This window comes from Cebus imitator, unplaced genomic scaffold, assembly GCF_001604975.1.
Source record: "Cebus imitator isolate Cc_AM_T3 unplaced genomic scaffold, Cebus_imitator-1.0 Scaffold670, whole genome shotgun sequence".
Classification (NCBI taxonomy): Eukaryota; Metazoa; Chordata; class Mammalia; order Primates; family Cebidae; genus Cebus; species Cebus imitator.
In genome coordinates, this window is record NW_016107985.1 from 128,679 (window position 1) to 142,780 (window position 14,102).

Below are 14,102 nucleotides of genomic sequence, written 5' to 3' on the forward strand. Positions count from 1 at the left end.
TTAAAAGACGCAGACTTGCTGTCACCAGGCTGGAGTGCTATGGCGCAATCTCGGCTCACAGCAACCTCCCCGCCTCCCGGGTTCAAGCAATTGTCCTGCCTCAGCCTGCCAAGTAGCTGGGATTACAGGTGCCTGCCACCACACCCAGCTAATTTTTTGTATTTAGTAGAGACGGGTTTCACCATGTTGGTCAGGCTGGCCTTGAATTCCTGACCTCAGGTGATCCACCTGCCTCAGCTTCCCAGAGTATAGGGATTACAGGCCTGAGCCACCACACCTGGCCATGAATTGCAGTTTTAGCATCATATTTGCATTTTCACATGCATGTTTACATGGCTACACATACACTTAGAAACACATAGAGCTGCCCTTTTTTCTTATGAGCAAGTTGTCACATGGATGGGTTGTTTGTGGATTATTCTTTGAGGTGGATGTAGCTGAAGTGACTAATGACCTCAGTGGGTTCATGTATTAGTTCGTTCTCCCACTGCTAGAAAGCTACTACCCGAGACAGGGTAATTTATAAACAAAAAAGAGGCTTAATTAACTCACAGTTCTGCGTGGCTGGGAGGCCTCAAGAAACTTGCAATCATGGCAGAAGGCGAAGAGGAACCAGGTACCTTTTCTTTTTAACAGCGGTAGGCAAGAGGAGAAAGAGAACAGGCGAAACTGCCAAACACTTAAAGCGGCAGATCTCAGGAGAACTCCCTCGATATCGCGAGAACAGGTGGGGGAACCAACCGCCCCAATATCGCGAGAACAGATGGGGACACCAATGGCCCGGTGATCCTTTCACCTCCTACCAGGTTCCTTCCTGAACACAGGAGATTACAGTTTGAGATGAGATTTGATACAAAGCCAAACCATGTCAGTTCACATTCTAGTAACCTCAAATGGAGTCTGACCCTTTGTATCTTTTTCTTCTTTTGCTGGAATTCTTTAGAGCTCAGTGACCTTGGGGATTCATTAAGGATAATGAATGTTTGAGTATAGATAACTAAATTCTATGCTTCCTGAAAATATGGGAAAAGGAATTAAGGGAAGAAACAAGCATACGCGTGGATTTGAAATTGTGTTTATTTTCCAGTAAGCGTTAGTTAAGAAAAAAAGAACTTTACTGTTTATCTTTGTCTGTCTGTCAAATAATGTATACATTGGGATGGGCAGCAGTTAGCCCGTCTACTTGTCAGACTTAGCCTTTCACATGTTTTAGTTAATATAGGGGATGTTGGGATCTCGTACTTCCAAGGTATGTGGAAGATAGGATGTTAATTGTAGAGCACTGGTTCTCAATCTTGGTATCATGTTAGAATTACCTGGGATCTTTGAAAATACCCAGGGCCCAGGCCACATCCCAGAGCAGTTAAATCAGATTTTCTCAAGTAGAGTCCAGGCATCAGTGCTGGGTTCCCTTCTCATCTTACTCCAGTGAGAATGAAATTTGAGAAGGAACCAGTGCTACTGTTTACAAATAAAGTTTTATTGGAACACAGCCATGCCCATTCATTTTACAAATTGCTAAGGACTGTATGGCTTGCAAAGCCTAAAATGTATTTAGTGTTTGTCCATTTACAGTGAAAAGTTTGCTGACCCCTGCTGTAGAATCATAGTTAACATTTTTCAAACATTTTGAAAGGAAGGATTGTATAAACTTTAATAGGAAAAAACCCCAGCATTTTGCAAGAGCGTTTAGGCTCAAATCCTCTGAGTTTTCTTGTACTCCAGGAAAATTGAAAAGCTTTTTCCTTGAAGGACTGACTTGCAGATATTGTCAAACCTGAAGGAGATGTGACACACTCAGCATCCAGAGCAGGAGCCTCCATTATTTATATTATGGCTTACGTCAGCACCTTGCTTCGAATTCAGTGTTCATTACTCAGACTGTGTAATTGACTTGAGGAAGTCTGTGGAGACAGAAATGGCTCTTTAATTCAAAGTGTGTTTGAGTTTATTTTTACTGCTGCAGCAGTTATAGATGGCAGCAGACCCCAGAAAAAAATTTTAGTTCTGGGGAATTTTGTGTATAAAAATAAAAAAAGAATGAAAATTTAAAATTGCTATTTACATATTTTCACTCTTCAGCTGGAAGCTGGATGGTTGTAAACAACTGGTAAATGGTAAAAAAAATACCTTTTTTTTTTTTTTTTTTTAAGCTGGATGCAGTGGCTCACGTTTGTAATCTTAGCACTTTGGGAGGCCAAGGTGGGCGGATCACTTGAGGCCAGGAGTTCGAGACCAGCCTGGGCAACATGGCGAAACCCCGTCTCTACTGAAAATACAAAAATTAGCCAGGTGTGGTGGCGTTGTCTGTAGAGTAGGTGTCTGTAGTCTTGCTACACAGGAGCCTAAGGCAAGGAGAATCGCCAGAACCCTGGAAGCAGAGGTTGCAGTGAGCCAAGATTGTGCCACTGAACTCCAGCCTGGGCAACAGAGCAAGACTCTGTCTCAGAAAGAAAATTTTTTAGAAGATTTTTTCCTTTGGTCGTGGGCTTCCAGAGGCCCTAAGTATGAGCAGAAAGATTACTTATTCTAATCCCTGAGCACCAGCAGTATCAGCATCTTCACCCCAGTCTTAACTGCATCAGGACCTGCATTTTAATAAGAACCCCTGACCATTTGTACCCACATTGAGAGATGCTGGGAATCATTGCAGATGTAACAGGGTGTGTGTAGTAAACAGCTACCACGATTGTTCCTTTTCTTATAAATGGTTTAATGGCTCCTTAATAGGCTTTCTTGTCATGGTCTCACTCATTAGGGTGGTAGCCAGTTTTTTCTTTTTAGCTATTTTCCAAGTATAGTTTCTTTAACTTCCATTTAGTAAAGATATATTGTGATGGTAGAATGTGAAAATGGAGTGATTGGCCTAGAAGAGACATTATTTAATATACTTTAGAAAAACAAACTAGAAAGGATAAAGAGGACTTGCCCAGGTAAACCTCACTTGAGAGAGAATAATCACGTGGAATGGGTCCTCTTTGCTTCTCCAGAAGAAGTAATCCATTCATCGGAACATAGATTTGAGCTGAGGAGCAGTAGGGGGATCAAAAATAAATTCCTTGAGCTGCTCAAAGCGTCTGGCAGAAATCAGGGACTTAGCCCTTTCTACCAAGCAGCACCATCATACCCAAAGTACACTTAGGCCAGCGTTAGTTGGTGAACCGTCCAGAATGTAGATGTTCATAGAAAATCTTGAGGAAGCCCAGTGCCTCATCTTACACTGCCAGGCTCTGTCAGGTTAGAACTATTTCCCTTTCCAAGGAGCATTTAAACTATTTGATTGAAAAACATGATTTTGAATTATTCTGAATTATTTTGAAATTATTCATATTTTGGGACATAATTGGTTTATCTTGAACATTCCCTTAGATTGACTTTTATTTAAAAGTGAGTACTATCTAAATGTATTTATTTATTGACTTTTTGAGACGGAGACTTGCTCTGTTGCCAGGCTCGCGTGCAGTGGTGAGATCTTGGCTCACTGCCATCTTCGCCTCCTGGGTTCAGGTGATTCTTTGGCCACAGCCTCCCAAGTAGCTGAGATTACAGGCGCACGCCACCACACCCAGCTAATTTTTTTGAATTTTGTTTTTAGTAGAGACAAGGTTTCACCATATTGACCAGGATGGTCTTGATCTCCTGACCTTGTGATCCGCCTGCCTTGGCCTCCCAAAGTGTTGGGATTACAGGCGTGAGCCACTGCACCTGGCCCTAAATTTAATTTTTTAAAGACTGTATAAATAACTGAAGCCCAGCTCTGTTGTTGCCATGAAGATGTGATCGCGAGTTGAGTGCTCAATGTCTGTACCAGGGTTTACATGTTCATGGATGTGGGTCTTAAACAGTCACAGTCAGCAGCAGGACCAGGAAAGTGGAAATGGGGGGCCCTTATCCACTGATAAACCATCAGGTCATAATCTTCTTAGTTTTGAATGAGAGTTAGGAAGTCACAGGGAACAAACTGCTTCTTATCTAAAAGCTGTCTCATGGTCCCAAAGGTAGGGTCTGGTTGCCAGAAAGAAATGAATGACTGCTGAGCTCACGTGCAGCTGCCACTGCTCTGGAGGACATCGTGCCACCTCACTGCCTTCCCAGTTTCACTCTGCTTCATGTGTCCAGTGAGCAGAATCCAGATCTCAGACTCCTGTTTGTTGCTGCAGGAAATAGCACAGAAGGAGCTGGGAATAGACACTGAGTAACAGGATCCAGCACAGCATTGTGCAGGGATTCCCATTACACATGATTTGCCTGTTGTTTTACAGTCATTTCAGATACTCTCTTTATATGAACACTGTAAGGTGACCGAGGTAAAACGCCAACTTTACCCATAAAGAAACATGGGAAGAGGTCCGATAACTTGCTCCCCATCAAACAAGTTTGTCAGTGTTACAGCAGATTGTGTTGTCTCCTACGCGGCACTCTCCCCTCTCCACCACCGTGCTCTCATTCGTACTGGTTAATGGAGCACCATATGACCAGAAGGAATTTCAGGGGTGCTTTAGAGGGGACCCTAAGATAGAAAGGACACCATCACAGTTCTAGGCCCAGTGCATTGGAGGAGCATATTCACGGTTGAGGCTACTTCCAACTTAAATAGGCCATTCCCTTAATCCGCTTATTTATTTATTTATTTATTTATTTATTTATTTATTTATTTATTTATTTATTTATGGAGACAGGGTCTTGCTCTGTTACCCAGGCTGGAGTGCAGCGGTGCAAGTAATCATGACTGACCGCAGCCTCAACCCCCTAGGTTCAGCTTCCCACCTCAACCTCTTGAGTAGCTGAAATCTCACTCATGCACTATCACACCTAGCCAATTTTTTTTTTTTTTATTTTTATGTAGAAAAGAGGTTTCACTGTGTTGCCCTGGCTGGCCTTGAACTCCTGGGCTCAAGCAGTTCTCCCGCCCTGGCCTCCCAAAATGTTGGGAATACAGGCATGAGCCACCATGCCCAACTCATTCCCTTATTTTAAAGAATTAGATAATTCTTGTACTAATTGTGACATGCAGTGTGGTTTCAATATATTTCTTTTTTCTTAAGCAGATGAAGAACATGGAGAACCGCCATGCAATGAGCTCCCAGTACAGGATGCATTCTTACTACCCGCCTCCCTCTTACCTGGGCCAGAGCATGCCCCAGTTCTTCACTTTTGAGGATGGTCCCTCTTACCCGGAAACCAGGCCGAGCGGTGGGTATCTGGTCACAGACTAGGTTTGGGGTTGAGAGGTTGGCTCTCCAGTACTGGGTCAGCTGTCTCTAATGGCTTAGCTGTTAGTAGTTGTTGGAAAGTTTATTGCTACATAAAGCTTAAATAAGTATCCTTTAAAGAATTTAGTTATAAAATTACTTTGCTTTGCCTGATTCTTAATACCATGTTTTTTTTTTCCTTTCTGGATTCCTGGAGTGACAGCAGTAAGATGAGAGACTCCCCTTTGGAAGCTAAAAATGTATTTTATGGAGGGTCAATATGAAATACCGGGTCACTTTAAATGTGGTTCAAGACCTGGTATTTTTTATGAAGTGAGTTTCTGTATATCGAAAACTCGTTTCCCAAAGACTTTCATTTTAAAATTGAAGGCATATATATCTTTTGGGGGGAAAAATAAAATAACATAATAAAACATTTTTTAATACAATAGATCTCAGACTTTATGCAGTAGCAATGCAAATAACTCTGATATAATGGCTTTAAAATAAAGAACTGACTATTTAATGAATCAAAGCACTTTGAAATATATGGTTCCTTAACCTCTCCCTAGCATTTTCACTGTGGTGAGTGGCAGGTCTTATAGCCGCTGCGTTTCCAGATCCTGTGTTTAGGTTCTTTGTAGTTAAGCATCATCTTGTGATGTAGGAAAGTGAGAAACATACATGATAGGCAGTAAGTGGAAATCTGCGCAGTGGTGAGTGTCTTGGAAGAGAAACCAATCAAGAAGAACTTACCTTGTACGAAATAAAAAGATATATTCATTTTCTGAATAACTTGACTCTCTGGAGAGCTTGTTGCATTGCAAAACAAATGAGAATCAGAGCTGTGCTTTGATTTCCAAATTCAGAGCCATAAAGTCTAAAATAGCTCTAAGTTATGCTTTATTTACCATATTAACATAAAATAAAGGACTTCTATTAGTATGAAATATATAGGTCATGGGAGCCCCTATAGTTTGAGCTGCCGAGAGGCCATAGGGCACATTGTTGATTGCAGTTTTACTTTTATTAAAAATCACTTTTCATTGGGAGTGGACAGGCACAGCTCTGCTTTAAAAGTATTCATACTGTGTAATATGTGCCCATAGGTCCTGCTTTAAAAGTATTCATACTATATAATGTATGCCCATAGGTCCTTCTCTCATACTGCTTTTGAGTCTGTATATTTATTTGGTGTATGAGCTCCCTAAGGACAAACAACACATTTTCTATACCTTCTTACCTGCTATGATGCCTTTCATTTGTTATTTGTTGGCTGAGTGAATTAATGAATGAATCTGGTATTATTTTTAACCGAGCTTGCCCTGTAAGGGAGCACAAGCATGAAAGGTCAGAATCCTAACTGGCCTGTCTGATGGAGCCACTGCACAATTTGGGGATGAAGCAGTTAAAGGAACATTTGTTTATACAGAAAATTTAGAATGAAACCCACTTTCTGGAAGAAATTGCCTGAGCTTCTTACTCCAGAAATAATGGAATGTTTTGAGAAGCACTGGTGTTCTTGAGACAAAGGTGTAAATTCAGAGCAAGGCAGTAAGACAAAAATATAAGAGGCAATTTATTAGAGCAGAGAGGAGCGAATTTGGAGAGGAGCAGTAGGCATTTGAATTTATGGCAGAAAAGGAAGCGACTCAGAAGGAAAGAGGTTACAGTCCAGGAAAGAAAAAGATCGGCTGTACCAGTGCCCACAGGGAAAGAAAAACAGGTGAATACCATCTACATTTCTTATAACTTTTCTGGCCATGTGTTTATTTGAAAGAGTAGTGTGTGAGGAGGTCCCAGGCTTAAATTCCTGGTGCCCCTCTAACCCACTAATAATTAAGTAGGAGGCTCAAGCTTCAGAAACGAGGGCAATAGCCGGGAAGATTTACAGTAAAATCTCAGCACTATCTACTTTGAAATTGTCTTCGAGAAGGTGTATAAATACATAGAAAATGAAAATCCCAGATAGCTTTTAAAAGAGATGTGGCTTAATGCCTTCCAAATGTATGCTCTCTTGGGGTTTTTTATAGTGCATGAAATTTTTACAAAGCAAGTGGGCAGGTAAAGGAAACGGTGTTTGGAGGTGAGTAAGGACACCTCAAGGGTCATCTCATGGGACACTGAATCCTCAGTTTTACCAGCATTGACATAGTAGGGAGCTCTTCAAGGGCATGTTAGCCAGTGCGGGATCCAGGGCTGAGGCTAGGGACAGGAAATGATGGGAGGGGATGCGGACATAGGCATATTCATTTGTAAGATATTGGCAAAAGCTGGCTGATAACCAACCATTTAGCAGATCCATCAAGTTTAAGTTCCTTTAGTTCATTGTTTTAATATGTAAGTTATTATTTTTTCTAAATAGGGACTTCTGAGTAACTTGAAAAATAGTGTTTTCAGTAGTTTTAATGTCTTCTTTAAAGTCTTACTCAAGTACAAATCTGCCCACTAAATCCATGTTTCTTCAGTTTTTAAAAAAATAAATTTAAGCTGGCCAGGCGTGGTGGCTCACACCTGTAATCCCAACACTTTGGGAGGCCGAGGTGGGCAGATCACGAGGTCAGGAGTTTGAGACCAGCCTTACCAATATGGTGAAACACGACCTCTACTAAAAATACAAAAATTAGCCAGGCGTAGTGGCACGCACCTGTAATCCCAGCTACTCATGAGGCTAAGGCAGGAGAATCGCTTGAACCCCGGAGGTGGAGGTTGCAGTGAGCCGAGATCGCACAATTGCACTCCAACCTGGGTGACAGAGTGACGTGTCAAAATAAAACAAAATAAAATAAAATAAATTTAAGCTTAGCTTGTCTATCATATAAAAAAAAAAAAGAGTCCAAGTTCAGTGTTTTCCTTTGCGTTTGCTAACGCTGGCAACATGAAAATTGAATGTTGCAGAGGCAAGGGAGAATTTTACAGGGAAAGTTCTCCCTTTTGTCGTGTTACTACTTTTTAATGCTTTTCTTTGTAAAAGGGCAGGAGCCATTCCTTCTTTAATTATTTTGAAAAACGTTACCGGGTAGGTCAGAGAGATGGCAGAGTCAGATCATGTAGGTCTTTGTAAGCTATCGCAAGCAATTAGGCTTTTATTTCAAGTTAGATGAGGGTTCAAGCACAGGGTGATTTGTCCGTCTTGTACTTTGAAATGATCTTACAGACTATAGGGATGCAAAAGTGGAAACTGGGAGACCAGTTAGAAAGTGATGGCAGTAACTCTGGCAAAAGAAGATGGTGGCTGAGTGAGAGTGGGAGCATGGTGGTGATGATGGGTGTCAAATTCTGGATATATTTTGAAGATAAGAACCAACAAGATTTGCTGTTGGGCTTTGGATGGGACAGTAAGAGAAGAGTGAAGGATGACTTCTTAATTTTTGACCTGACCAAATAGAAGATTGGAGTTTCAATTATTGAGGTAAAGAAGACTACAGGAAAAATACATCTGTGGGCATTAAGAGTTTAACTTTGCATATGCTAAGTTTGAGATGTCCATGAGCCACCCAAGTGGATTGTTGATTAGGGGTTGGATGTGTGGAGTCTGAGGTGGAGGGAAAATATCTCTGCTGGAGATGAAGAGTTGGGGGTTCAGTGCATAGGTGTTATTTGAAGTCAGTGTGATGAGATCATTTGGAGAGATGAATGTAGGTAGAGAATAAGGAACCAAGGACTGAGCCCTGGGTATCTCCAGTGGTTATGGCCCTGTAGATAACAAGGATTAGCAAAGAAAAGAGGGAGGAGGAGCAGGCTGTGAGGCAGGAGGGAAGCTGTGGGTGAGTGGTGCCTTAGAAGCCAAGTTAGAGGATTTTAATGAATAGAGCTAAAGAGTGCTGGTAGGTGAAATGAGATGAGGACAGAAATTGACCATCGGCTGTTGCAAGGTGAAAATGATCGATGACCTTCTGAGTGCCACTTGGTGGGAGGTGGGAGCCAAAGCCTGCCCACATATTCAGGAGTGCATGGGAGAGAATTGGGGCAGTGAGTACAGGCAGCTCTTCAGGAGTTTTACTGTAAGAGGAATAGTGGGATGGGGCATTAATCTGTGGGGAAGTGAGTTCAAGGAAGGGCCTTGGCTTTCTTAAAGGAAGAGAGATTTCATAATAGGCTTGTATGCTGGTGAGGGTGATCCCAATAGAGGGAGCATTTGTGGATACAGGGAGTGCATGGGGGGCACAATGTAGGGGTGATCCTGAGCAAGCCAGTTGGGCTGGGATCCAAGGGTCTGCAGAGGGGGGCAATGGTCTGGTGTGGGTCTAGGGGTGCTTTGTTACATGTCTAAGAGGGGAGATAAGAAATAGAGAGGAAACAAACTTTATAGCAATTTGATAGAGCAGTTTTGTCTGCTGTGTTTAATGAAATACTGGGGTTTATATTTTTTGTCTTTCATTTTTCTAGTAGCCCATTTTTTTATTCAGGGAAAATCCACCTAATGTAAAATTAACTATTAACCATAATTAAAGCGTACAATTCAGTGGCATTTGGTACATTCATTCTCCCTTCCCCAGCCCCCTGGTAATCACTAACCTGCTTTCTGTCTCTATGGATTTGCCTATGGAATCTCATAATATGCAGCCTTTTGTGTCTTGTTTCATTTAGCTTAAATGTTTTCATGATTCATGTACACTGTTATATAGATCAGTATTTCATTCCTTTTAGTGGCTCAATATCATTCCATAGTATGGATGAGCATACCATATTTTGTTTAGTCATTCATCAGTTGAGGGACATTTGTATTGTTTCCACCTTTTGGTTAATGTGAATAGAGCCACTTTGAACATTTGTGTACAAGTCTTTGTTTGAATATCTGTTTTCACATCTTCTTGATGTATGCCTAGAAGTGGAATTGTTGGGTCCTATGGTAAGTCTATATTTAATTTTTGAAGAACACATTACTGTTTTCCACAGCAGCTGCATTGTTTTACATTCTAATCATAACATATGAAGCTTCCAGTTTCTCCACATCCTTGTCAACACCTGTTTTCCATTTAAAAAATAGTTTCCAGCCTGAGCAACATAGTGAGACCCCATTGCTACAAACTTTTTTTTTTAGTTAGCTGGATTTGAGCTGGGCCCAGTGGCTCATGCCTGTAATCCCAGCACTTTGGGAGGCTGAGGCAGGTGGATCACGAGGTCAGGAGTTCAAGACCAGCCTGGCCAACATGATCAAACCCCATCTTTACTAAAAGTGCAAATAATTAGCTGGGCATGGTGGTGCATCCCTGTAATCCTAGCTACTCAGGAGGCTGAGGCAGGAGAATTGCTTGAACTCAGGAGGTGGAGGTTGCAGTGAGCCGAGATCGCACCAGTGCACTCCAGCCTGGGCAACAGAGCAAGACTCTGTCCCAAAAAAAAAAAAAAAATTAGCTGTGTTTGGTGGTATGTACCTGTAGTTCTAACTATTGGGAGAGTGAGGCAGGAAGGTCACTGGAGCTCAGGAGTTTCAGGCTACAGTGAGCTGTGATCACACTACTGCACTGCCGCCTGAGTGACAGAGCGAGACCCTGAGACCCACACTGCACCCAGCACTCCAGCTCTGTAGCACAGGCAGGGGTGCAGGGGTGCGATTAAAGCTTACTGTAGCCTCAACCTCCCAGGCTCAGGTGATCCTCCCACCTCAGCCTCCCAGGTAGCTAGGACTACAGGTGAGTACCACAACACCCAGCTCATTTTTTGTATTTTATGTAGAGACGGAGTTTTGCCATGTTGCCTAAGCTGGTCATGAACTCCTGGGCTCAAGCGATCCTCCCACCTCGGCCTCCCAAAGTGCTGGGATTACAGATGTGAGCCACCACACCTGGCCAAGAAAAAAATTTGGAGGGCTCTAGTAATTCATTTTTATTGTATTTTACCAAAGTATCAGATCACAGTGGGTTAGAAACGGAAAAAAAAAAAAAAAATTAAGGCCGTCCCCTCCTGTTCCACAGATAGTTTGAAGATCACTTATCTAGTGCCCATATGGAGGGTTGGCTTATGTAAGAGTATGGCCACTTCATAGTAACAGATGCAAGCTGTTCAGGAAGTGGTAATGGAAACAGCTTTGAAACGATGCTTCCCCAACTGGGGATGAAGAGACAGATTCCACGACAACCCCTCTGTTTTAACTGATGCACTTCTGTCTAGACTTGGGTGGCACTGAACATCTGAGAACAGGCATCGTTCTCTGCATGTTGAATTATTGAGTATAAGTTCCTGGAGTACGTGGTTGGCTAACACTTGCCAAAAGGTTTAGTTAGGTTTCAGATGGTGAAGGTAATACACTTTAGATATTTTTGTCTATTTATTTTGTGATTTCAGTTTAAAACTTAGAAATGGTGCCTCATTTCTTTTGGTTCTTTAGTGTCTTCCAACTCAGAGTGGCAGCTACCGTGCAACCTCAGCCTTCCTTCACATCCAAGCTGCACTCTTTTCAAGAGAGAGAAACATTTGAAGTGCTTCTTATAGATCATGAAGTGTTCATGTATTACTCAGCTAACACACATAGGCTGTCAGCAGCTCTGTGAAGTAAGTTGCGGAGCATCTGTATTTTACTCAAAGGTCAGATAGCCACTGTCAGTGACAGGCCCTGCGGAGGTGAAGGCCTCATGCTTCTCTGTTTTGTGTGAGCAGCTTGCAGAGGCCTCTGCACTCCCAAATATGACTTTTCCAATTCATTTGGCATTAGCGTTGTTGTGGGCCAGGGAGTCTTTAGCAGTGCCTGATTTCGGTGATGCCATAGGCCTCTCCTTCATGGTGACCAGGACTGCATGCAAAATGGGTAGCTTGCACCTCAGGGCGTAGACTTGCTTAATGCTGCATGTCAGAGTTGGACTTTTAGGAAAAGGTCATCTGGCTGCACCTTCCAGTTTTGCAGGTGAGAATACCGAGGCAGAGCCTTTCTGTTGGGAGCACCCTCAGATCTACTTGCTCTTGATACAGAATTCCGAAGGTGCCCTTTATGTGAGGTGAGGTGACATTCTGTGACAAGTGGCCATGTAGGGTGGTAGAAAATTCTGTGTGTAGAATCTGAATGGGACCTATGACTTAGCAGGTTATATGGCAGTACCAGATGCTTCCCTGAGAGCCTCAGTTTCCCTACCTGCTGAGAGAGGATGAGGATATTGGCTCTGTGGAGGCCACACCAATGTTGTGAGGATGAAATGGTGTCTAATGTGCAAACAAGCTCAACAATCACAAAAATGCAGGGAAAGGATGGCAGGTGTTATCATGGCTTTCCACCATTGTTTTCCTGCAAGGGCTGTGTGGCCATTTCACATAGCTCTTCTTGTAAGGGTGAATGATGCTTTCGAAATGTTTTCGAGTTTGGCTCTGGCATGAAGGAAAGTGGACCAGGGAATCGGAGGGCTGCATTTGTTGTGTGCATTCTGCCCTGAGCTGTATTTCTCAGCCAGTAGGAGAGAAAAACATCAATCCTTGTCTTTCTCTGCTTTAAGGAAAGCTGAATGTGTTTTAAGCAGCGTTTAGAAAATGTTGAGTTTAATTTAAACTTGACACTTTAGAAATAACTTATTATTTGCTAAATTTCAAAGAAAAGGTAAATCTGTTTTCCTTATGTGACCATTTCATTCTCAGCTTTAACTTGGAACAGAGAAGTAAGTAGAGCTTTCAGTGGCAGCAAGGCCAGTGAATGGAAGAGCGTTGGAGCCATCTCAGGAGAGGAGGTCTTGCTCAGGTCCCCAGGTTTGGAGCCAGTAGTAAGATGAACAGTCTCTTTTTTTTTTTTTTGGACATGGAGTCTCTGTCTCCCAGGCTGGAGTGCAGTGGCATGATCTCAGCTCACTGCAACCTCCACCTCCTGAGTTCAAGCGATTCTCCTACCTCAGCCTCCCGAGTAGCTGGGGTTACAGGTGCATGCCACCATACCCAGCTAACTTTTGTATTTTTAGTAGAGACGGGTTTCTCCTTGTCGACCAGGCTGATCTCGAACTCCTGACCTCAAGTGATCTGCCCGCCTCAGCCTCCCACAGTTCTGGGATTATAGACATGAGCCACCGCGCCTGGCCTGATCAATCTCTTAGAGCTTCAGTTGCATCTTGAAAAGGGAAAACAATAATAACAGATGTATCTATTTTTATATGTGGATCACATAAGGAACTATGTAAAAGTATGGCAGAATCTGTCAACTCTCCTATTCTTGTATGTAGACCCTTTACTATGGCGTACGTATCTTTCTATTTCAGCAAGTGCCTGGCAGTGGGCTGTACAAATGAAAATGATTACTGTCGTTAAGGAGGGCTAAGCCTGTGTGTATCATGATTCTTGAAATTAGCTAGACATCATAATCTGCCGAGTGAGGAAGATGGAGCATACTAATTTTAAGCAGATAATAAACATTTGGAAATGGCAGCTTTAAAGATGTATTTTTAATATATTACACTTATGATATGTTTGGCAAGTAAAACACACTGGTGCTTTACAGGGAATGTGAAGAAGACCAGCAGGTCCCTTTATGCCTAAAGAATAGTGCAGAAGCAAGCTGACATGAGGACAAGTGGATTTCTGTCTTTCCTTCAAACCTCTTTCTCTTTCTCCGTACAAAGAGCACCCCACAAGGCAAACTGTGCGCAAGATTGAGAGCCGTCGGGCTCCTAATGTGTCCTCTGTGTAAAACGCTGCCATTTGACAAGGCCTCTACCAGGCTATAGTCTGGAAATAGCATGCACTTCCCAGGGGCTTACCTCAGGGAGGTCAGACTCACTCATAAGGTCCATTCACTGCAGCACGTTAGCAAGAATTATCAGGTTGTGTGCCCACACGGAGGGTCAGCTTTGTACTCGTCTGGGTGCCTGGCATCGTGCAGTATTCTCAGAGGGTTCTCAGGACGGTTTATTGTTTCTTAAATGAGTAAGAAACAAACGGTGGAATCTTTTCTGTTCGTTCCTCTTCTACCTGGAGTTAGGTATTCCGGTGAAGCACTCA

The 14,102-nt window shown here is 42.6% G+C and overlaps 1 protein-coding gene across 1 annotated transcript in view; it reads left to right on the forward strand.

The window, feature by feature from the left end:
• Nucleotides 1–14,102, forward strand: part of DMRT1 (doublesex and mab-3 related transcription factor 1) — a 114,011-nt gene that overhangs the window by 62,461 nt on the left and 37,448 nt on the right. The window contains exon 4 of the mRNA XM_017518330.1: nucleotides 5,049–5,193. Coding sequence (XP_017373819.1) covers nucleotides 5,049–5,193 — 145 coding nt within the window. The remainder of the gene's footprint in view (nucleotides 1–5,048; nucleotides 5,194–14,102) is intronic.